The sequence below is a fragment of the Aspergillus karnatakaensis genome, assembly GCF_047715665.1.
Source record: "Aspergillus karnatakaensis strain CBS 102800 unplaced genomic scaffold BJY04scaffold_57, whole genome shotgun sequence".
NCBI classification, from domain to species: domain Eukaryota; kingdom Fungi; phylum Ascomycota; class Eurotiomycetes; order Eurotiales; family Aspergillaceae; genus Aspergillus; species Aspergillus karnatakaensis.
In genome coordinates, this window is record NW_027395769.1 from 21,355 (window position 1) to 42,423 (window position 21,069).

At 49.6% G+C, this 21,069-nt stretch overlaps 10 protein-coding genes across 10 annotated transcripts; 5 read left to right on the forward strand and 5 right to left on the reverse strand.

Annotated features, from left to right (window-relative positions):
- Nucleotides 1-44: 44 nt before the first annotated feature.
- On the forward strand, nucleotides 45-1,554 carry BJY04DRAFT_198404 (nucleoside deaminase). The gene is made up of 6 exons (XM_073712608.1): nucleotides 45-463; nucleotides 517-621; nucleotides 715-923; nucleotides 976-1,073; nucleotides 1,129-1,349; nucleotides 1,411-1,554. Exons 1-5 carry the CDS (start codon nucleotides 287-289, stop codon nucleotides 1,242-1,244), a joined length of 705 nt encoding a protein of 234 aa, XP_073567068.1. The 5' UTR covers nucleotides 45-286; the 3' UTR covers nucleotides 1,245-1,349; nucleotides 1,411-1,554.
- Nucleotides 1,403-2,209, reverse strand: BJY04DRAFT_210023 (putative NADH-ubiquinone oxidoreductase 21 kDa subunit; the record flags this gene model as incomplete). Its single annotated transcript, XM_073714198.1, has 5 exons — nucleotides 1,403-1,471; nucleotides 1,532-1,734; nucleotides 1,793-1,998; nucleotides 2,069-2,085; nucleotides 2,150-2,209. The coding sequence occupies 5 exons, from the start codon at nucleotides 2,207-2,209 to the stop codon at nucleotides 1,403-1,405; spliced, it is 555 nt and encodes a 184-aa protein (XP_073567069.1).
- A 788-nt stretch (nucleotides 2,210-2,997) lies between these two features.
- Nucleotides 2,998-4,017, forward strand: BJY04DRAFT_222201 (Chromosome segregation in meiosis protein 3; the record flags this gene model as incomplete). Its single annotated transcript, XM_073717332.1, has 3 exons — nucleotides 2,998-3,236; nucleotides 3,289-3,367; nucleotides 3,427-4,017. The coding sequence occupies 3 exons, from the start codon at nucleotides 2,998-3,000 to the stop codon at nucleotides 4,015-4,017; spliced, it is 909 nt and encodes a 302-aa protein (XP_073567070.1).
- Nucleotides 4,018-4,112: 95 nt separating this feature from the next.
- Nucleotides 4,113-6,206, reverse strand: BJY04DRAFT_129353 (regulator of chromosome condensation 1/beta-lactamase-inhibitor protein II). Its single transcript, XM_073708459.1, has 2 exons — nucleotides 5,075-6,206; nucleotides 4,113-5,027 (listed from the first exon to the last, which is right to left on the reverse strand). Exons 1-2 carry the CDS (start codon nucleotides 5,924-5,926, stop codon nucleotides 4,209-4,211), a joined length of 1,671 nt encoding a protein of 556 aa, XP_073567071.1. The 5' UTR covers nucleotides 5,927-6,206; the 3' UTR covers nucleotides 4,113-4,208.
- On the reverse strand, nucleotides 6,047-7,925 carry BJY04DRAFT_198415 (RibD family protein). The gene has a single exon (XM_073712609.1). The coding sequence runs from the start codon at nucleotides 7,850-7,852 to the stop codon at nucleotides 6,488-6,490; it is 1,365 nt and encodes a 454-aa protein (XP_073567072.1). The 5' UTR covers nucleotides 7,853-7,925; the 3' UTR covers nucleotides 6,047-6,487.
- A 723-nt stretch (nucleotides 7,926-8,648) lies between these two features.
- Nucleotides 8,649-11,866, reverse strand: nic96 (linker nucleoporin NIC96; the record flags this gene model as incomplete). The annotated part of the gene is made up of 5 exons (XM_073717333.1): nucleotides 8,649-8,972; nucleotides 9,019-9,725; nucleotides 9,773-10,745; nucleotides 10,791-11,385; nucleotides 11,430-11,866. The coding sequence occupies 5 exons, from the start codon at nucleotides 11,864-11,866 to the stop codon at nucleotides 8,649-8,651; spliced, it is 3,036 nt and encodes a 1,011-aa protein (XP_073567073.1).
- A 333-nt stretch (nucleotides 11,867-12,199) lies between these two features.
- Nucleotides 12,200-13,393, forward strand: BJY04DRAFT_198418 (cytochrome c oxidase assembly protein COX16). The gene is made up of 2 exons (XM_073712610.1): nucleotides 12,200-12,644; nucleotides 12,702-13,393. The coding sequence occupies exons 1-2, from the start codon at nucleotides 12,321-12,323 to the stop codon at nucleotides 12,780-12,782; spliced, it is 405 nt and encodes a 134-aa protein (XP_073567074.1). The 5' UTR covers nucleotides 12,200-12,320; the 3' UTR covers nucleotides 12,783-13,393.
- Nucleotides 13,394-13,412: 19 nt separating this feature from the next.
- ptpA (putative protein tyrosine phosphatase (Pyp1)) lies at nucleotides 13,413-16,292 on the forward strand. The gene is made up of 2 exons (XM_073708460.1): nucleotides 13,413-15,346; nucleotides 15,395-16,292. The coding sequence occupies exons 1-2, from the start codon at nucleotides 13,991-13,993 to the stop codon at nucleotides 16,088-16,090; spliced, it is 2,052 nt and encodes a 683-aa protein (XP_073567075.1). The 5' UTR covers nucleotides 13,413-13,990; the 3' UTR covers nucleotides 16,091-16,292.
- A 6-nt stretch (nucleotides 16,293-16,298) lies between these two features.
- BJY04DRAFT_129509 (F-box domain protein) lies at nucleotides 16,299-18,438 on the forward strand. The gene is made up of 2 exons (XM_073708462.1): nucleotides 16,299-17,282; nucleotides 17,326-18,438. Exons 1-2 carry the CDS (start codon nucleotides 16,535-16,537, stop codon nucleotides 18,162-18,164), a joined length of 1,587 nt encoding a protein of 528 aa, XP_073567076.1. The 5' UTR covers nucleotides 16,299-16,534; the 3' UTR covers nucleotides 18,165-18,438.
- Nucleotides 18,411-20,678, reverse strand: BJY04DRAFT_129484 (FGGY-family carbohydrate kinase). Its single transcript, XM_073708461.1, has 3 exons — nucleotides 20,258-20,678; nucleotides 19,652-20,212; nucleotides 18,411-19,607 (listed from the first exon to the last, which is right to left on the reverse strand). Exons 1-3 carry the CDS (start codon nucleotides 20,474-20,476, stop codon nucleotides 18,552-18,554), a joined length of 1,836 nt encoding a protein of 611 aa, XP_073567077.1. The 5' UTR covers nucleotides 20,477-20,678; the 3' UTR covers nucleotides 18,411-18,551.
- Nucleotides 20,679-21,069: the final 391 nt, after the last annotated feature.

Below are 21,069 nucleotides of genomic sequence, written 5' to 3' on the forward strand. Positions count from 1 at the left end.
GAGAGACTCGGCTCTGCACACCAACACGCCCAAAACCCCGACGCGTTGAACAATTTAGTTGATAAGCTGCTTATCGAAGGTTCGTATTACGGTTACGGTAGAGCCAATTGGCGGGAATTCAAATTCAAACTAGCCGCTTTGCATCGGGACCTCATGGGAGATTTATAACCACCATTGAATAGCTAAAACTCTGAATAGCTAACCGGGTACTATCTAGGTACTGTTCGTCGTATCCGTGGACCAGTACTTGCACAGACGTGAGACCTTCTTTTCTGCGAGCAATCGGATGCGCCTCGTCCCGAGGTCTATTTACCATTCATATACTTTTAATAGCCCTTTTCTCACCTCATCTGGCAGCATCGACCTGGAGACCGATACCCAAGTATCGACTAGGTGCCTCCAGATTAGAATGGAGCATACAACGGCGGAGCAATCCTTTTTTATGGAGAAAGCCTTTGAAATGGTAGCGGATTCCTTTGCCCCATCGTTCGCAGAGAGGCTACTCATACATGATAGGCAAGAAACGCACTCGATATCGGGGAAACACCTGTAGGGTGCGTGTTGGTGTTGGGGAATAAGATAGTGGGCCATGGCATGAATGATACAAACAGATCCATGAATGTAAGTCAATCGCATCCTCCATTAGACATACAGAGAGCTTTCCTACCTCCCCTCAAAATTTCTCGCAACCAGCTTTTAACATAACACCCTTAGGGAACACGGCATGCCGAATTTCTTGCTATCCAAGAAATGCTTCGCAGTCATCCCAAATCCGCACTCCGGTCGACAGATCTGTACGTCACGGTTGAGCCGTGCGTAATGTGCGCGGCTGCCCTACGCCAGTACCGAATTCGGAGTGTGTATTACGGCTGTGGCAATGAGAGGTTTGGAGGGACTGGAAGCATTTTGTCTTTACATTCTGAGTTTGTCTGCCGAACAACAGAATGTAGCTTTTCGAGGCTAATGTTCTTTAAGCTCCGCAATAGACCCGCCCTACCCCGTCTATGGTGGACTGCAACGCAAAGAGGCCATCATGCTACTCAGGCGCTTTTATATCCAAGAGAACGAGAAAGGTGTGCAACCAATTTGATCCTTAGCACGGCTCGTAGCTGTTTCTGACGAACATAGCCCCTAAGCCGCGACCCAAGAAACATAGGGAGTTGAATATCAAGTTCGCCGACGATACCAGTATTGACCCTACTACAAGTGGAGATACGGCGAAGAACACAATACTCATTCAGTGAGCAACAACTTTAGATGACACGATAGCTATACATTTCTGTCCGCACCGCCTGTGCATATATGATCAGCCGGGGATACAGGCGCGCACACTTATCGACAGCGCTTGGGTAAGTGACGCAACGGACGAAGCAGTTGATTTTATTCCTGGCTGAATTGACTCTCAAGTAGAGCGTTCGGCTTCAAGCTCTCGTTCGGCTTGCTGGTAGTACTTAGCTGTATCGACACCGTGCTTTGTATGAGCGTTAGCATCGTATCTCAAATCGCGAGGCTCCAGCAGAAGAAACCCTACCTGGTCATGGTTGACAAGGTTGAACCATGGAATTATGTGAATGAACAGCTGGGAGTAGCGAGAGTTTCGAGCAGCCACACCTTGCAGGTAGGGAGACAATTGTGAACTACCATACAAAGGTTCGCCCTTCTTGACCTTGTCAACCATCTCTCTCATATCCATTTCAACCTCCCTCGTGTTCTCCGTGAAACCATAAAAGCGGTCTGTAGATTACAGTCAGTCGGGTCATCATATATATCAAAGTACAGGGGAACGACGTACTGCACGACCTCTGATACAGAATGTGTAGCCCACCGATAAGACCAACAGCAGTGGCTAGACGCATCACGGGAGCAAAGCCTCCCTTGCCCACATGCGAAGGGCTGATTCTTTCCATAACCCAAAAGCTCAGCGGGGATGCCGCAGCAGCCGTACCTGCAACGGCATAGTCTGATGGCCGCGCGTAACCGAAAACCCGTCGTACATGCCTATTGAATCCTAACGTCAGCAGTGTTTGAAAATTGCTGTCAGGGCGTCTGTCTTCGGAGCGTTGCGTACGGGTCAGAATCAATGAGCTGCAGACGACGTTAGCAATGGCCTTGTATGGCATTAATGAGTGACTAAAGGGGTTAGTCGCACCGGATAATCAGTAGTGGCACGCTTTGGCGGAATGATCGGAGAGCTGTTATCTCCAGCCATTGTGGCAGGTTTGAGACAATCAACGTCTGGGATAATTGAGTCGATTGAAGTGTCTCTTGCTTGAGCGGAGTTGAACTTTGGGAGGTTGGAGGTTATGCCAAGCCTAGTACTCCTGATGTGGACTAGCTCGATAAGAGCACCACTCCGAGAGTCCGAGTCCATAACTCCATATAACTCTAGAGTCTTCAGTCCAGAGTTACTCTTAGAAGTTACAGTGTACACCCGTGACCCCAGTGGCCCGGATGGCAATTTTAAATACATAAAATGGGTGCGGACTATTCTTCCGTCTCGAAATCATACCAGAGCGTAGGGGGGCGGGTTATATGCTGAAAGTGGTGATTTCTGGTCGTGTTTCAACCAGCAGTGCTACGAATCCACGATTGCCCAATTTGCATAGAGTATGGGGTATGTCGGCCGTGCAAGAGAGACTATTGTTATTATTTAGCCAGCGGAATTCATGATCTCACCACTTGAACCTGATGCTCGAAGGTCTTGGAGATGTATCAGGGGATCGACATGAATGCCTTACGTAGGTACTCACCGTATATTTGCTTTTTCCTAGCCGCCTCCGTCTGTGTTCCAGAAAACAGGAAAGAAAAAAGTCAATTTAAGAGGCCAGCTATTGGTCGGTGTGAGTCAACGCGTCTGAGACGCGTCTGACGCCTTATTGATAACAAGTACCAAGGTTCACCAGTGTCTCCAGCAACCGCCATCTAACTTAGCTCCAGCCTCCAGTGCTACGTACGGAGCACAAACATTATCAAGATCCGCACGGACAGACTTTTATGATGGCAAATGATATCACCCGATCAACCAAGGGCGCGCAGACCACCGAGTTTGTTGACGACTTGTTCGACTACGATATTGGCCTCGATGGCATCGTACAGGAAATTAACACGAACGCAACCAGCGCCGTTGAGCCCCAACAATCTGCTCCGCCAAACAACTCAGGAGTTGTTCTAGGCTTGGACGAGGAGGTTAGAGTCGCGAAAAAAAGGCAGCCTGTTGCTAAACTCGACGAGAACAGGTCAGTCATACGTATAAGCAATGTTCCGCTGGGCGCTGACCTTCATTTCTAGACTCCTCACGCAAGCTGGTATTCCAAAACTGCGGCGGTCAGCCAAGAAGAACCTAAAATTCAAGGGCAAAGGACACGAGGTGCGGCCTTCATTTGACTGTGTCAATCGTGACCTGGGCTGACTGTAGCCTTTCTATAGTTTTCTGATTTGGCCCGATTACTTAACTTCTACCAGTTATGGCTCGACGATCTGTTTCCTCGTGCAAGATTCGTCGACGGATTAGCTATGATTGAAAAACTCGGCCGCTCCAAACGCTTGCAGACTACACGACGGCAATGGATAGAGGAAGAAAAGCCGGAATTTAAAGAAGCCGAAACATCGGATCTTCCACCGGACAGCAATGGCACGAGGAATGGCGTCGGTAACCTTGTACCCTTCGACAATATTGACGACGATCTATTTATACCCAACAATAATCCACCCCAGCCAGCCAACGACGAAGACCATGCTTCGCATGATGACGACGATTATGATGAGTTAGACATTTTGTTGCGGGAGCACAGTGAGCCTCACTATGGAAAAGTATCAGAGTCTGCAACCGGCGGGGTCGTTGATAGGACAGAAGATGATGATTTAGACCAGCTAGGTTCTCTACTAAGAGAACATGTCGATGAAGCTAAAGTAGGAGGTGCGAGGCTAGATCAAAGCAAGGCCGACATCTTGGAACCCAACAGCCATGCGGATGAGTATGAAACCTTGGAAGGTTCAGAGATGTTTGAGAAGAGATAACCGCGACGAAATTTGACCATAGACGGAAAAATGATGCGGCCAATATCACAAGTTCACTGTCCCCATGTCAACTAGTAGTACAATTAAATCCGAGTCTAAAGCCACCGCTGAGAATCGAGTATCCTAAAGCAAGAAAAAAAAAACCAGAAACACCCATCTTACATTTGACGAAGCACTTGCGTATCAAGCGCTCAAAGCGTTGCAGGCTCCGTAAAAACCGAGAACTGACCGCCGCCGCCAGCCCAATTGAGCTTCTTACCTCGCACAGCAGTGTTATCAATGACAGTTGCAACTTCAACGTCATCCTGTGTACCTTGACCCGTTTGGTATGTAGCAGAGAAGCCCCAAGACCAGGGACGGCCGTCACTGTCAATGGCAATTGAGTGATCCGATCCAGCCGCAACAACCTTTGCATTGATCCTAGGAACGGCTGTTGGCTCAATCAGGATACGAGGGCGATCACGCTCATCTCTTATTAAGGCATCGTCTGGAAGGCTGTCGACCTTGAGACCGAGTTGGTAACCGTCCAGACGACCCCAGACTAGACACTGGCCGTCTTGAGTAACAGCCAGAGAGTGATGCGCACCTCCGCAGATTTGGATGACGTTCTTTTTGGACAAAGACTTGACAATGGTGGGGTGAAGGACGGCCGCTTCGCTTTTACCTGCATTTTTACGGATTCCAGTCTCGCCAAAGCTATTCAGTCCCCAAGCGTAGACGTTGCCCGACTGATGAATGGCGAAAGAATGGAAAGCACCAACACCAATATGAACGATGTTCTTAAGGCCGAAATCTCGAGGTATGAGCGAATTTAGGTTACGCTCGATGATGCGGCGGCCAAGTTGGTTCTGCTGACCCGATCCCCACGTGAAGACGACACCCTTGTCGGTCAGAGCAATGACGTGGTTATCCCCACATACCAAGTGCTTTATCTTCTTGAGCTCCGGTAGCAAAGTAGGGGTAGTCTGGACCCTTGTAGAGGGATCGAACCCGAGAATTCCATCATTGCTCTAAAAGATATCGTTAGCCAGGTCAAGTTTGGTAGAGAGAAACTCACTCTGAATGTTCCCCATCCATATACAAAGCCATCATCAGTCAAAGCAAAACTTGAACTGTCTCCCGCGGCGACTTCAACGAAGACAGTGCCCTCCAAGAAGGCAGTAGAAGGAATAGCAGTCGGCGTGCACTCATGGGGGTTGAGGTCAGGGCTATCGTCCGAGTCCGAGTCCGAATCCGAATCCGAATCCGAATCGGCCTGGTCCATCTCCTTGTAGCCACCATCCCAGGTTGTATCACGCCCTAGGGCGCCTTGATCATTGACGCCCCACGTAAGGATCTTGTTGTCATGCGTAAGGGCGACGCAATGCATGCCACCGACAGCCACCTGCACAACACCCACATCATCTGACGGCAAGTGAGGGTTTAGACGCGGGCGCTTTACATCGATAACGTTCTTTCCAACTCCGAGTCCAAGCTCGCCAGAGCTGCCTTCGCCACAAACGTAAACATTAAGCCGAGCGGTTGGTGCCTGGTTGATGATAGTTTTTTGCTTGGGCTTGGGCTTAGGCTTGGGCTTGGGCTTGGGCTTTACAGCAACGGCGGGCTTCGCAACGCGGGCTCGCTTGGTCGTGGGTTCTGCATCAGAAACATCGGCACTGCGCTTCTTGGAATACCGATTAGATGTATGTTTTGCAGGATTCGCGGGCGTCTCGTCTTCTGTCTTGGAGGGTTTGGCTTTGCGCGTCGCGGTAGCCTTCGCTACGGGTTTCGCAGTAGTGCTTTGAGCAGCCGGCGCTGCGCGTCTTGTCTTGGGCGCTGCAGCCTTTTTTGTCGTAGTACTAGCACCAGGAGTCGCCTTAGCATTTGCCCGCGCTGCGGGTGCTTTGGTTGCGCCTTTTTTCGGAGGCATTATCGGTGAAGGACAGTACTCAGCAAGTGAAATTAGGGGAATCGTATTAGAGATTAGCAATTGAGAGTTTGGAAGTGGGAAAGATGAGTGAATTGGGCTGAACGAGGCGAGTGGTGTTGTTTAAAAGACAAAGGGGGAGTAGTAGTAAGAGAAAAAATAGTGGTGGGTGCTACGAGGTACTGTTGTGGTGCCATCACTGTTGTGTTATTGTTGCGGCGAATCACGCGCCAGAGCGACAAATTCCTGATTTTCCCGGCATACTCCAGAGTGATTTTGTTTTGGCCGACATAATACAGATTCCAATTATAATACCTGAACCAAGGAAGTCATTGTTGCGCCCAGAAATCTTTAAGTTCTCACTCCAGAAAGATTCGCTTGCCCTGTCATATTTGGGTTTCTTTGAATTGTAGAACAAAGATAAACCGACATGTCTATATTTAGCGGCCAAAGAGTGTGGGAAAAAATGCAACCTGCGGCTTTGTAGGTAGCTTTTTCAGTTGCGACGGCACTCTGTGTGGTCTAGGTATAGTCTTGAAGGTGGATTTCGTGTGAACCCACCCTTTAGGAAGTGAACTCGGCAGCAGGGACAGGAGGTGCAGGAGGTGCAGGGGGCGCAATACGGATCTTCCCACACATTATAACGTTTTGTCCCATTGGTACCCATCTTACATCTCTCGGGTTCAGCGCGGCGTTTGGCTTGCCCTGCGCATCGCGTTTTGAGTCGGGGCTGACCCCGACTCCGCCAGAACCGAGGTATGTTGGCGCAATGGTGACAATAATCGAGTCAACGAATTCGGTATATTCAGGATTGAGCAGCTCGCTCAGAACTCGGCCTCCTCCCTCAATCATCACGCTCTTGATACCCTCCGAGGCTAGCGCCCGTAAAATTGGCTCCCATCGGAGCCGCCAATTCTGATGATACTCCATAATGCGAAGAAAATCGCCTCCATAGCCTTTGAGCATCATCAGCTTTTGGGGGTGGATCTGAGCCCCTGGTGATACGACAACCCAGGGGGCTCTCCCTTTCCCTTCAACAGCTGTTCGCAGCATCCTACAGTCAGGATGTACGGGCCATCGCCCCATGGGGTCAACCACTACCGGCCGCGGTTGCCACATTCTCCCAAGGCCTCCGAACCCACCCGCGCCTTGTAGCCTGCAGTTCAGTCCCGGGTTGTCCGCAAGAACTGTCCCAACACCAATTAGAATCGCATCGTGGCGTGATCTTAAATAATGTGTCATTAGCTTGGCTTCTGGGCCTGAGAGCACCGTCTGCATGCCCGGGAGAAGCGAAATTTTGGAATCCATGGATGATGCATACGATAGAGTGACATGAGGAAATTCGCGCTTCTCGCCGTGTCTGGGGAGATAAGGCTCCAGGAAATCAAGTGTAAATTGAGGATATGGAAGGATATCAGGCGGTAATGACGGCGCTGTCAAATCGGCTGGAGGTGTTTTCCTTGTCACTTCGCGGGTTCTCACGATGCCATGACCCTTTTGATATTCGTAGCCCTCGTGGGGTACTAGATTCACCTCTGGGTTCTGTAGTCTCCACTTCGCAGAGACATTTCGAACGTCCGTCACTGTACAGAATTTGCCTCCAGCTTCAACAAGACTTTCAGGCTCCTCCCTGAATTTTGTGTATATGGACGATGGCAAGTATCCTTTACTCGCCTCTCTCTTAGCAAACTCCATCAATCCAGAATTCCGCTTCACCTTGTCGATGTAGTCGAGATCGTGGGAGTGTTCATGGCTGCTACCAGGAGTCCTGGATATCGTGACTGTTGAGTACGCGCCTTCAAATTTGACGACCTTGATTTGAAAGTTGCAAAGTCCACCCTCGCGCACTCTCTTCTTCCGGGGCCGCTTACCCTCCGGTAGAGGCCTGGTCTCTGAGCTTCGGTGGGTCGGCCGTCGTAAACGACACATATAGTAGTCGGTGGTGCAATGCCCTTCCTTGCTCGAATTGGACCTCTGCTTCACCCAAACATTATCAATGAATGGCCAGTATGTTTCAAATTCCTGCAAGCTAATTTCTATAGCTTCCTTGCATTCAAACAAGACGTGCCGAATCCTTGCAAGGTTTGGCGGGTTGTCAATGAGTGTATGCTTCCCGGTTTCGCTTGGCCGAGCTGCACTGACTGTGGGCAAGTCGATTGTCATTTCATTCAGGCCATTTGGGCGGCCGTCCGGACTGCTGGGGCTGATCAGGCAGGAAGTACTTCTGTCGTCCACGAAACCTTCCTGCTGCGGATTATAGGGCTCGGTGGGCGAGTCATTTGGGGTTGTTGAAGCGGCGGCATAATCTTCGGAGGCTATATTTATCTGATGTGCATTTTGGGTGCCATTATCGGTTATGAGAGGTGCTGTAAAATCATCTTCATGAGATTCGGACCTGGGGATAGGCGATACCGATATGGGGCTCTTGTCGGACACATCGGCAGCATCATGGTCCATATCGAGCACGGCAATCGGTCAAGGTCAAAATGGATATGCAAATCACGTAGAGTGGCACAACCGGAGTCAAGGTCTTCGATTCATTATACTGAGACGGCAGGTTCAACATCGGCCGCGATTTTGGAATGTGCACATACATTGCAAAACTCGTTGCTGTGTGCTCAAGCTTCACCGACCCCGAGTCTTGGCGCGCCTTAAGCTTCAGCGGAAAGAATCCGCAGTTAAACTAAGGTGAATGAACAAAAAGACTAATCAATTCACTAATCTATCACGCCCCGATATCCGCCCCAGCTCGTGCAAGAGTCTCATATACTCTTGGTGGTAGCTTATATTTTACCATTCCAGAGAAAATCATTAGATCCTTCGCCATTACTAACAGTTCTTCCGCTAGCCCTTGTCGCATATCATTTTCATACAGCCCGGTGCTCAATCGTTCACGCTCACGGCCAATGCAAGTGATACTCCAGGTTATCACATGGCCCACATTGCTCGAAATCAGGGACGGAAGAGACGAAAAGGATTGGGCCGCACTTCGAACATAAGGTACAGAGCCCTTGGCCCTTAGCGGTAGGATGCCAAGTCCGTTGATTGTCTAGAGAGGTTAGAGTTTTCAGGTGAGTGTATGTGTGTACACTTACGTCTAAGGCTGCGGTCCATTTTCCTGCTTCGACCTCTGCCTTAGCCTCCATCATCCGGAGCAGCAGCCCACATGTGTCGCGACTGATCTGGCGGATTCGTTGGTAATATAGAGCGTTCTGGTTGTAAAGGCCAATCATGTTTTTTGCCAGAACTACTGGATCTTCCACGACGGTCAGACTTAGACTGGTCCCCGGCTGTAGGCTAGAGCCAGGTCGGAGAGGCTGTAACTTGAGCGTGGGGCTCCCCAAAGGAATAGCCACAGAGTCTGATAACGTCCTATTGATGATATCAATCACACGATCGTAGTCTTCGGCGAGATGGTACAGGAGAACTGAATCTGTTATCAAGCCTTTGTCCTCAGCGACCGCGGCCGCTTGCACAGTTATTGTCTTTAGAAATTCTTCCTGGTCCACAAGTTTGATCAAGCTGATACGCTGCTCAATCAACCCCTTGATCCTAGTGCCGTCGGAACGAATATCGCCGAGTAGCTTTGCAAAATCTCTTGTTTCTAGAATATACTCCCGCAGAGCCTCGTGGCAGACGGACGCCTGAGATTTGCCCAGGGTGCCCGGGAGGTCAGCGCTGAGGCAAAGCAAGGAGAAATAGTCAATTGCCGCTTCAACATATGCCGTGCGGAATTCTTTGGTGTACTGGGTGATGAGATAGCCGAAATTGATTTGAGGGTACTGTTTCACAGTGAAAGATACTGTTTCTGTTAGCGAGTAGAGAGAAAGGGTATTACGGAGTACTCACAAATCTCTTCTCCAGAAGTGTAAAAATCAGAGACTCTCAGAAGACCATAATAAGACAGTGCGATGGCAAAGTGCACTGCAGTCACAGGGGCATAAGTGCCAAGATAGGAAACAGCCTGCTCAAACATTCCGCCAAGGACCTGGAGGAGGAAAAAAGTTCCGTAGCCGCCAGGCCCTTCTTGACCCTTTCCGAACACCCGTTGCCCAATCTCTGTGATATCAGTCTGGATGTCATCTAGCCCAAATACATCGCCTGCAACCTCCTCTGCCCGGTCATCCTCCCGAGCCAAACTGAACTGCAGCCACATCCAATCTTCTACAGCCTGGTTGATGCCGTCTAAGCGCCGGCGACCGAGATCACAGCGCCCTATGATTTTATAGCACGCCATGCGATAGGGGTCAATGGTGTTATCGGGAGCATTTCGCGATCGCTGCTGGTACTCTCCGTTGATTCTTTGTTGCATGTCTCTCGGCAAACGTCTACTTTGAGCATAAGTCGTCATATATGTCACGAACTTATGATCTAGAGACCGAAAACCGGGGTCCCGAGTAACATATTCCGCCGCTTCAACCACAAACCCGCATCGAAGGAGATAGAAGATGAGTATCCAGCAATAATCGTCCCCTACCATCTGCAGCTCAGTTCCATCCGGCGCCAAATCTTTTCGTGCATCTCTGAGGCGGATATATGCGCGGATCTTATTGATCACAGTGGGTATTCCACCGATCTGGGCTTCACGGGGGTTTTTGGCAATAGATTCCTCGACCTCACGGTAGCACAAGTTCTCGAGGAATTTTCTCGAGCCCCCAAGAATCCTTTTTCTTAAGTTGACTGACTGGGGAGAATTTGGAGCTTCGTTGAGATAGTCTTCTGCGAGCTGCCGCTCCTTCAATGCACGAAACCCCTCAGGATCATCAGTCTCTCCAACAATCTCTATGAGAGCTCTATAGGCATTGAAGAGCTGACGGGGGACCTAGCTGGATTAGCCGTGATGGTATACAGAGATGAGGTTGCTTACATCGCCGCCAGCATGGTTTTCCACATCTGAGAATTCGTGAAGAACTGGGAAGCTGCGTGCCTGAAGTCTAGCAGAGTTCAGCGATTGAACCTTGTCGGCATAATAACCCATCTTCTCGCGCAGGAATTGAACATCTGATGTTTGGGGAGTTTCGGCTGTGCGCTCCATCGGATCGTCAAAAAGTTGATGGCTCGGTTTTCCGGTTCCTGGAGTTCCTATAACCGATTTCTCGAGACCGGAGCGCCCGAACACACTTCTGCGGGAGGCAGAAGAGGGCAACTTGGGGCGTCCAAAGTTCGAATCATGAGTTGAATTGTCTTTTTGTGACAATCCAAAATGTTTGAAGATTCGATGTCGCTGCTCCTCCCAATCAAGATCTACTTTCTCTTCTAAGAAAGAGTCAAAGTCTCTTTGGGCTCTGGAGAGGCTCTCTGCGATCATAACATGTCGACCACGCTGTTGAATGTTCTTCAAAAACTTCTGATTGTCGGGGTCAAATGGGTCAGTTTGTTGGAGCGGGGCTTGAGGCTCTAGTGCTTTTAGGTCGCGTAGAGCATGACCTGGAGATACCCCCGAGGCAGCAAGTAGGTAGTGGCTATATGAGTTAGTAATATCCAAATGTAGCGTGTAGATGCTTACGCTTTGCTGCTCGGAACCTCTTTAGAGACCCCAGTACCGAGCCCCCTTGCTTTTCGGCGGATATCATCGAGGCCGAGTTGCAAATCCGGCAGCTCCTCAAAGTTGTTATTCTGGGCAACTACAGAAAGCGGCCTCTTTTTACCGCGTTCCAACAAGCTATTAAAGAAGGCGGGCTGCGCCTGGCTGGCTTGCAAGGGTTTCGCAGTGCTGGCAGTAGTCTGGCCTGGCTCGAATATTGAAGACTGTTGCTGAGTCTGGGGATTTCCGCCAAAAAGGGACGTGGTTGGCGGGGCCTGTGTTGGATTGTTTCCAAAGATACTTGTCGGGTTGCTTGGTGAAAATATGCTCGATGGCTGCGATGGCTGCGGGGGCTGCGGTGGCACAGGTGTGCCACTTAGGCCGGTTGTCCCGAATAAAGAGCCTGTGTTGAATGCCATTTAGCGCAATCTAATGGGCGTGAAGTTGCGGTGGAGATGTTGTCTCGATAGCCCTTGGATCAAGAACATTAGCTTAGTTGTAAGACTCTACTGGTAAAATGCAAGGGTTTCAGCAGCTCACCTGCCTCAGCGGAGGAAGTGGAAATCGTAGAGAGAATGCAAGCTGCGAGGCTCCCTTCCAAAGTTGTGCTCAACTGTTGCCCAGAAAATTATTGTTTATGAGGAGCTCGCGGTTGCGGAGAACACCCAAATGGGGTTGCCGGATCTTTGATTCGCCGAGCCCTCCTTCCCAAGGTTGCCGTGCCCGCAGGCTCTCTTTCGGTTCTCGTCACTGTTCAAGCATTTCGCGGCAGTCAGTTTTTAGCCTACACAACTAAACCGCTCCATCCGTTACACCGTATCGGACGATTATTGCTTATTACTGTTACTGGTTAATTGAAAAGTGGCACACATCATGCCTGCCTTTCAAGCCAAACCTTTTCGACGGGCGACCACGGCGTCCTCTACCTTAGGAGAGAAGATTGGCGAAGCATATAGAGCCCGACTACCGAGACATCCTTTTCTGTTCTTCGGGCTACCGTTCATTATGATCATCGTAGCGGGCTCGTTTGCTTTGACACCAGCGGCTGCTTTGAGGTACGAGAGGTATGATCGCAAAGTCAAACAGTTGAGCCAAGATGAGGCAATGGATTTGGGTCTGAAAGGGCCTGATGGCGAAGAAGGAATTAAGAGGAATCCACGACGGAGAATCATTGGTGATAACCGGGAAGAGTACTACGTTCGTTACCGTGCACTACACATTTACCTCGCCTTATAGCTAACTATGTTGCCGCAGAGGTTAATGGCCAAAGACCTAGACAATTGGGAGCAAAAGCGTGTTCAAAGATTTAAAGGCGAGCCTGATGGAATACTGTAATGTCTTGACACAGCCATTGAGACATGACATGTTCAGTGAATCCAATGCTATCGGTCTCGTTCTGCATATTGATCACTCTAGCCGAAGTATGACTCTACAGATCAGACACCTGCTCTAATATCTCCGAGAGCAGCTCTGTTCTTCACAATGCTGACTTTACGGGCTGAGACGTTTCGGGAAGCTATGGGGAAATTAGGGTTGGATTTCTCCAGAGCTTGCTGGCAAGCAATTCCCAGTCGAGGTTATACTTAGTATTTCTCGGGAGACTGCCTTTTAGAATACTAGTTGGTACAGCCCGGGTCAATCATTGTTACTTTGTGCTCGTCCAGTATGATCGTCGGTACCCGTCACTGCAGGTCTGAGGTCCGTCCTGATGGCCAAGTGTACTTTGTTTCCAAGTACATAGGTACCTTTATGGGCTTTGCGCCTTAAAACCTTTGGACTACTGGTTATGCTGGATAATCTGGATGTCACTATTCTTACTCTTCTGTTGGTTTCTTTCTAGGTAGTAACATTGACCATAAATCAGCTTTGATTTGTGCAGATTGTGGCAAAGGGGAGGTGGGCAGGCCCCGGGTCACGATGTAATAATACATACCGAGCAAGGACTAGTGCTGGTTCCTGCGATCCAGACCGGCCGACCTAATTGTGGCACAGAAGGTTTGCCGCCCGTGCCCTCGCTTTCACAGAACGTCATCCTTCTCGATCAACAGTGCTGAGCGCCCCCATTTCTTCCTCTTCAAAGTTCAAAGCTGCTCGAACGATGACACCAGTGGGACCTCCTCAGATTTCCCCCACCCACCTCCGCTCTCTTAATTGGCTCAGGAACTCAAACTGGCTCCTTATGTGATTCTTGCAGTCGAAGCGACCATTCGTGCCGCCTAAGAACAAGGCATCTCATTGAATTTCATTCCATCCCCGTCGGGGGATTTTCCACACACATTACTCCGTATCTGGACGCCACATCGTGCTCTTCGAGCTCATTACACACCTGTGCAGAAGTCGTATATAACCCTTTGGTCCTCTTACCAGCTCATCACCTCTCCCAGAAGTTCGCCCGCTTTTTGTGGTTTTGTGGCGACTCCAACCACTGACCCTCGATTCCATCATCTTTCACTTCAAAAATCGTGATCTTCGAAATGGCCAGCGGGCTGGAGGTGTGATACATAACCCCATTCGTTTTCGGTTCGACTTCACTTCCTTCGGATATGTCTGCGATGACGGGCCCAAGATCGCCAGCCTCGCCATGGCCACAAGAATCCCAACCCATTTCGCTACCCGGCCCTTCTAGCTCCGCCGCTTTTTTCGACCCTCCCCCCTCATTCAACAAAAACAGCCCTCGAGGCGCCTCCGCAGAACTACCCGAATCCAATTATTTCTCTTTCAATGTGGCAAGTCCGAGCAATCTCACCAGCAATCGACGTCAGTCAAAAGATAAGAGTCCAGAAGGACAACTTTTGTCTAGAGCCGAACAACAAGGTGGACTCGCAGTAGGATTAGGGGACGACAATCGAATTCCCGACTCTGCCATTTACAGATTATCGTTGAATCGTGCCTTGGGGGGGCGCGAGACTTCAGGTCCGCCCACCAGCGTATCCGTTACAGAGACAAATGGTATACCAGTTTCCGTCGAGAGTTGCGCGGAGCTCCTTGGTTTATACGCCAATGACACTATATTGCTTGACGTGCGACCTTACGCACACTTCTCTAGAGGGAATATCACGGGCTCGTTGAATCTTTGCATTCCCACCACTCTACTGAAACGCCCTTCATTCGACACAAAAAAATTAGCGAGTACTTTTACCGACGAAGCGGATCGAAGAAGCTTTGCGAGATGGGCGAAATGCCGTTATATCATCGTTTACGATGCCGCTACTTCGAACATGAAAGACGCTGCACCTCTTGTCAACGTCTTGAAGAAATTTCAATCCGAAGGGTGGAATGGCGATGGCCTTGTTTTGATGGGAGGATTTAAAGTTTTCTCAACAAGGTTTCCTGAACTCACTCGACAGCAACAGCAGCCGATCAGCACGCAGTCGAAAAAGATCAATCCTATGCAAATAGACCTTCCTCAATCTGCACCAGTTGCTGGGGGATGTAACATACCCGAGTCCTCCAATGCGGCCATCCCGTTCTTTGGGAACATCCGTCAGAACATGGACCTTGTCGGTGGTGTTGGGCAAATTGCCTTGAAACATTCGGAGCAATTAAGTGAAAAACAACGGCGGTCTCTCCCTCCTTGGTTGCGTGAGATATCGAATCCGGCAGATCAGGGTCGAATTGCAGCCTCCCGCTTTTTTGACATCGAGAAAGCTGAGCTAGAGCGTATGAAATTAGCCCTATCGTACGATCAAAACAGCAATCCACCGAAATATCGCGTTGCCGGCATCGAAAAAGGGACCAAAAATCGATACAATGATATTTATCCCTATGATCATTCCAGAGTGAGGCTCCACGGTATACCTCGAGGCGATTGTGACTACGTAAATGCAAGTCATATGAAGGCGGAGTATAGCGATCTTCATTATATTGCTACTCAGGCCCCTGTGCCTGATACCTTTGCTGTTAGTTCCCTCTCCTGTCTTATGTGTAATTGTTGCTGACTCTTACAGGACTTCTGGCGTGTTGTTTGGGAGCAAGATGTTCGCCTTATAGTGTCCTTGACTGCAGAAACTGAACGAGGACAAATCAAATGCCATCCCTATTGGAAATCAGGGGTCTATGGGCCATTTCACGTGAACACTTTCTCAAAAAGATTCATTCCTCTGGCATCGCCAGACAACTCGTCCCCAAGTGAATCGTCGCATTCTCCTGATAATGCCACCATTATTGCCAGGCACTTCAGTTTGTCGCATTCAGAGCACCCTTTTGAGCCTCTCCGTGAAGTTACACAGCTTCAGTACCCTGATTGGCCCGATTTTGGCACCACTTCTCAGCCAAACCATCTTCTAAACCTTATCGAGCAATGTGATAAAATTCGGACTACAACGGCGAATGCCGCCCCCGGCAATCCGAAAAGACCTGTCATTGTCCACTGCAGCGCAGGCTGTGGTCGCACGGGCACTTTCTGCACAGTGGACAGCGTTCTGGACGTTTTGAAACGGCAGCGCGCCCAGCCTCGTGGTCAGCATGAAGGTCGGTCCTTCGATCAGTTGCTTGGTGGGGGCCAACTCGATCTTGTTACAAAGACAGTATCCGAATTTCGCACGCAAAGACCTAGCGTTGTTCAAAACCTAAGTCAGTTTGTACTTTGCTACGAAAGTGTGCTAGAGTGGGCTTCAGCCCAATCGCCAGATAGCCCGGGGTAAGCGCTGTTGACTCTCAGTATACTTATAAGCGCATTTGCAAGGTGTTTTGGTGCCTTTTCTCTTTGTAGGGTGGATCTAGGTATATATTTTTTCTACATAGAAGACTACATTCTCCATGGCAATGTGTGCGTATGTACTGAGGTTCAGCTGCCCCACGCCCCTAAACCCGGATCAGGCTACCGGTTACCGGGCGGTCTCCAAGGCTCGAAGCTCCCTTGTTTCTCAGAAACAGAATAATAATAATGAAAAGCAACTTAAAGCCGATGAGGAGGTATTATTCGGTCTCAGGCAGCAGTTACAATCCGCGGTCGGAGCCTCAGCCGACTTGACGGAACCTAAAAAAGCAATATTTGCGATCTGTCGCTTTCTTCGACGCTATTTAGCTATAGATGCCATCTCTCTATCATTGATCACTAACCACACCGTGTCAGGCCCATCGATACCATGCTTCTGGACTTTCCTCCAGAACTCACCCAGCTCATCTTGCTGAATTGCTCCACCCCGGCCTTCCTACAAGCAGCGTTCACCTGCCAAGCTCTCTATGAAGTTGCTTCGAGTTGCCGAGAAGCCCTTGTTCATCATCTGCAACGCACCCCCGGACCGCCTCTAGATATTTCCGCGCTGAGCACAGACCGTCTTTTTCCCTTGCTGAAGAGGCGCGCTTACAAGCAACTTTATGGAAGCAAACACGATGCAAGCTGCATAACATATTCCTTTGGCAGAAGCCTGAAAGCATCATCGCTCTCAAGTCAGGGTCGCGTCGTGACTACATGCCGCAATCAGAGGGCCGTGCAGATTCTCCAGGTTGACAATGGGCAGATTATGCCGGTTGCGCAAGTGAAGATCCCATTACTCCGCAAGGGATCCGTTGAGATTCTGAAAACTGCATTTCATGGACTCGATTCGATATACATACTCCATCGTTTCACCCCTGCCGAAGAGACCGGGAATCACGTATTTGAAAAGCAATCGAAGGATTGTAGCTTGGTATATCTGACTTGTCATACACCAGAAAAGCCAGTGGGAGTGACGAGCTTTCCTGAACACGCAGAGTTCGAGCCGTCGGCTTTGGCTGTTGCTCTGGATGGGACATTTTCTATTGCATGGTGTCATCGTATGTTCTCGGAGCACATAGCTGTTCTTTATACTGTCAAACAAGAGTCAGAATACGTTGTGGCGGACAATCTGGTTGGTACGTACAACTAATTTATCCAGTACTCGACTAACGACTGCAGGCTTCTTCTACACCAGCCGCCATCTTCACAGGTGGATCGGCAATACACGAGGGCCCCTGATTACCAACGTGGCATTCAATGACGGGGCAAGGCAGATACTTTACCATTATCAATCAAGATCGTTGTACGCCTCTTACCAAAATATCGACCGCTCAGGAACCCCAACTCTATACGAGAATTCGGTCCCTATACAATTTACTGATGATTTGAGTCTGCTCTTCTCAGTAGGAATTCCATTCTTTGGGACACATGAGAGCCTGGATCTTGATGGGTTTGCCGTTTGCCGGTGGAGGTATCTGGCTCTTGGAATTGCCACTCACCGACAAGAACACTGGACTGTTGCCTGCTTGTTGAGGTCTGAAGCAGTCTGTCGGTTCAACAACTGCGTACATGCTCTGCGTCTTGAGCGTGGCCGCCGCTTGGCGGACTGGACAGTCGTGTCGCGTCTCTGGGGATTTCGGGACTCAACAGATTCAATCGGATGTAAAGTGGCCACTTCACCCCATGGGACTAGAATCGCCGTTGCCAACTGGAACATTATATATTTATGGGCATTGGAGCCTGGGGCTCTGATTGAAATGGACTCTCAGGAGTATTATCATCCATCGTCGAGATCTGCGGCCACTGGACATATCGAACTACAGCCTATTGTCCTCCGCCTTGAAGCAATTTGCTCCCAACTTCGCTTCACAACAAAAGAGAATGAATTGATCGTGGTGACCGATCGAGGCATTATAGTATGGGATTTGACCCCGTCTAAGAAAGGTAGTACTGTCTGCCAGGACTTGCCGATCTACGCCGGAACCACTGTACCTGACAAGTACGTGAAGGGTGTTTGATTGAGCATATGGGGCTGGGATAACACTGGTTTCTGGATCTGACTGGAGCAGGCGTTGTTGTAAGATAGCACCCCGTAAGTGATGAATTAGGGACAGGGAATACATGTTGCAGTTTTTGATGTTATGTTTCTGAAGTTTGTAGCATTCCAGCTGGCCGACGAACCTCACAAGTTTCCCATCTTAAAGCAAGGACTATATCTCAATCTAGTCCAAATCGACTTTCTTGTCGTAGGTTATCATGTATATCGGTAAACCTGATAAACCACGTATTTCGTTGCCACAATCCACAATATCTAGTGTCTTGCAGTATATTTATCGTTGGGAGTCGCAATGACTTATAGAACAATTGTAACGAATCACTCCTCGGCTATGGTGAGATGCGCGAGTCTACGACTTCCATGGGCCCACGACATTGTTCACAAGGGCCCGATACTCTTGCTGCTTCTGGCACTGTTCAAGGAAAACCTTATACTTGATTTCGAGTAGGGCCTTTTCATTCTGGTCGTCTGTCGGAGCGACCTTCTTTCCTGGTTTGCTCATTCTATCCATGATGCTCCAGAGATCTTCGGTCCTGCATTCAGCATCGGCACTTGCAGCCTTTGCACCAAGCATTGCCGCACCGTGGCAGACGGCAGCGTGGATGTACCGCGGGATGAGAACCGGCATGTTGCATGCTGATGCTATGAGCTTGACAAGGATATCGTTCTGGCATTGAGAGCCGGACATGAAGATGGACGAAATGCTGTGGCCAGCGTTGTTCATGGTTTCAACGATCTGCCTCGTCTGGAGAGCAATGAATTCGAGCGTGGCGTAGTAGTATATGGCGAGACCTTCTATTGATTGATCGCTAGACAGACCGATAACCGAGCCTGACATGGTACTGTCGGCAATTGGAGAGCGGTTGCCCCAGAGGTCGCCATAGAAGAAGAAATGACGAGCCAGATAGGAGATACTTAAGGCTTTACGCTCATTCTTCATCTCCCTCAAATGTTCGTTGAGGTAGTCATAAATGTTGGTATTATAGGATTCGGCAACAGAGAGCGCTTGGTGGAATGCAGGGTGAGTCTCAATAACATGTTTGAGCAACTCTCCAGTTGCAGACTGCCCACCCTCTGCCATCCAGTATCCAGGGATAATGGTGTCACGGTACGGCCCCCAGACTCCAGGGACGAAGACAGGATTTGGCGACATTGCGAGGTGGCAGGTCGAGGTTCCGGCAACGGCCGCTAAACGAGAGAAAGCCTGCGACTTGTCGTTTTTGGGAGTGTTTGATGTCAGCTGGTCTGAGTCTAGCTGGACTTTGGCACCAACGGTACCAATCCAGCCGGCATAAGCATCTATCACACCGCTACCGATTGCGATGCCGGCAGGCAATCCCAGATCCGAAGCTGCTTTCTCACACAAGGTCCCGACAAGCTCACCTGCGCTAAGGTAATCCCCATTCTAAATCTGTTAGTAAATGCAAGCAAGAATGAAGAGTTGCTCACCACCCCGTCAATGCCGCCCATGCGCTTGAAATTATCCTCAGCCAAGTCCTGTAAGCCAATCTTTGCAAGGAAGTCCTCCTGCCAGCCTTTCACACTGCCGTCAACACCGACAGGGACAAAGCCCTGCTTGCAAACCACACTGCAGTAACTTCGCTTCTCATTTCCGGTGGCAATGTGAGTCAATGCGTCGGCTAGATCGTAGAATTTGCACTCATCAAAGATTTCCTTGGGCATGTTGTTCTTCAACCATTTGACTTTCGGGATCTCCATCTCGACGGACATTTTTCCGCCAACATACCGCAGCAAGTTGTGATTGGTGGCATTGATCTCCTCGGTTTCTTCGACTGGCCGATGGTCAAGCCAGAGAATGACATTACGGTCACTATCAAAATTGGGGCCCGTCACGGAAACCGGTTCGTCCGTCACGTTAGAGAAGACAGCTAGAGAACAGGTTGCGTCGAAGCCGATTCCTCGTACTGTTTCGGGGTCGATATTGTGCTGGCTGATAGCACGCTGGACCGAGATACAGATGCAGCGCCAGATATCACTCGTGGATTGTTCCTGCCGAGTCAGTATAGTTAGATCCCAAGGAATATGTTGACATACGTAGTATCCAGTCTGGGGCTGCCAGAGGCCGATGTTTTCGGAGGCCAATCCAACAATATCACCTTTGTCATTTATAATACACGCCCTGGCACTTCCAGTTCCAACATCAATACCAATATAATGGTCGACGCGGACGAGAATATCATCGCGGGCGTCCATCGATGCCTGCCTCGATGCCTTGCGGGCGGGGGCATGGAAAGGAAGAGGGACAGAGGCCATAGTCAAGAGCAACAGTGGATAGCAGTTTGATCAGATCGATGGAGAAATACTCTATCTGGGTGTTATGTTTAGCGTCAGGACAACTGAGGATAAAATGGGAACAAATGGGAACTACCGAGATGGGTATTGAAACAAACAATCAAAGGCCGAAGAGGGCAAGCAGCGATGCTTTTGTATTCGGTCGGTACTCTTGGTGTTGGAGTGGTTCAAAAGACAATCGTCCCTTCAACCTGGGGTGCCCTGAGAAACCATGACAGAAGGATGAATAATTAGTTAGAGAGGGCACATAGTTAGTTAGCTGGCTCTGTTGTTGATTAATTACCGCCACCCACTGTCCAATGTAGATCACCTAGTCAGCTTCATGGTGGTGGGGTGGCGGGGGAGGGGTAGAAGCCCGAATGGAGTTATGTGTTGACATTATTAGTTGCTTGCATCACCTTCCTGGATACTGCAAATTGAGGACCTATGATTAGGCCGGCGTAATGCACGTATCGACGCACAGTGCATCTCCACCGCATGGAGCGAAGCTCGGAAGAGTGAAAAGGTGGAAGCTGCTGCTGTTGTTGGAATCCTGACAGGCTGACCCTCGAGAC

Excerpts from the sequence above, each read along its gene's own strand:
- BJY04DRAFT_198404 (XM_073712608.1), top strand. The coding sequence starts at position 287 with ATGCGCCTCGTCCCGAGGTCTATTTACCATTCATATACTTTTAATAGC. Across the intron at positions 622-714 it reads ATACAAACAGATCCATGAAT|GGAACACGGCATGCCGAATT; the intron begins GTAAGTCAATCG and ends TAACACCCTTAG. Across the intron at positions 1,074-1,128 it reads TATCCAAGAGAACGAGAAAG|CCCCTAAGCCGCGACCCAAG; the intron begins GTGTGCAACCAA and ends TGACGAACATAG.
- BJY04DRAFT_198418 (XM_073712610.1), top strand. The coding sequence starts at position 12,321 with ATGCCTGCCTTTCAAGCCAAACCTTTTCGACGGGCGACCACGGCGTCC. Across the intron at positions 12,645-12,701 it reads ATAACCGGGAAGAGTACTAC|AGGTTAATGGCCAAAGACCT; the intron begins GTTCGTTACCGT and ends ATGTTGCCGCAG.
- BJY04DRAFT_129353 (XM_073708459.1), bottom strand. The coding sequence starts at position 5,926 with ATGCCTCCGAAAAAAGGCGCAACCAAAGCACCCGCAGCGCGGGCAAAT. Across the intron at positions 5,028-5,074 it reads ATGGATGGGGAACATTCAGA|AGCAATGATGGAATTCTCGG; the intron begins GTGAGTTTCTCT and ends GATATCTTTTAG.
- BJY04DRAFT_129509 (XM_073708462.1), top strand. The coding sequence starts at position 16,535 with ATGCTTCTGGACTTTCCTCCAGAACTCACCCAGCTCATCTTGCTGAAT. Across the intron at positions 17,283-17,325 it reads TGTGGCGGACAATCTGGTTG|GCTTCTTCTACACCAGCCGC; the intron begins GTACGTACAACT and ends TAACGACTGCAG.
- BJY04DRAFT_198415 (XM_073712609.1), bottom strand. The coding sequence starts at position 7,852 with ATGTGTCGTTTACGACGGCCGACCCACCGAAGCTCAGAGACCAGGCCT.
- BJY04DRAFT_129484 (XM_073708461.1), bottom strand. The coding sequence starts at position 20,476 with ATGGCCTCTGTCCCTCTTCCTTTCCATGCCCCCGCCCGCAAGGCATCG. Across the intron at positions 20,213-20,257 it reads AGCCCCAGACTGGATACTAC|GAACAATCCACGAGTGATAT; the intron begins GTATGTCAACAT and ends CTGACTCGGCAG. Across the intron at positions 19,608-19,651 it reads TGGGCGGCATTGACGGGGTG|AATGGGGATTACCTTAGCGC; the intron begins GTGAGCAACTCT and ends TAACAGATTTAG.
- ptpA (XM_073708460.1), top strand. The coding sequence starts at position 13,991 with ATGTCTGCGATGACGGGCCCAAGATCGCCAGCCTCGCCATGGCCACAA. Across the intron at positions 15,347-15,394 it reads CTGTGCCTGATACCTTTGCT|GACTTCTGGCGTGTTGTTTG; the intron begins GTTAGTTCCCTC and ends TGACTCTTACAG.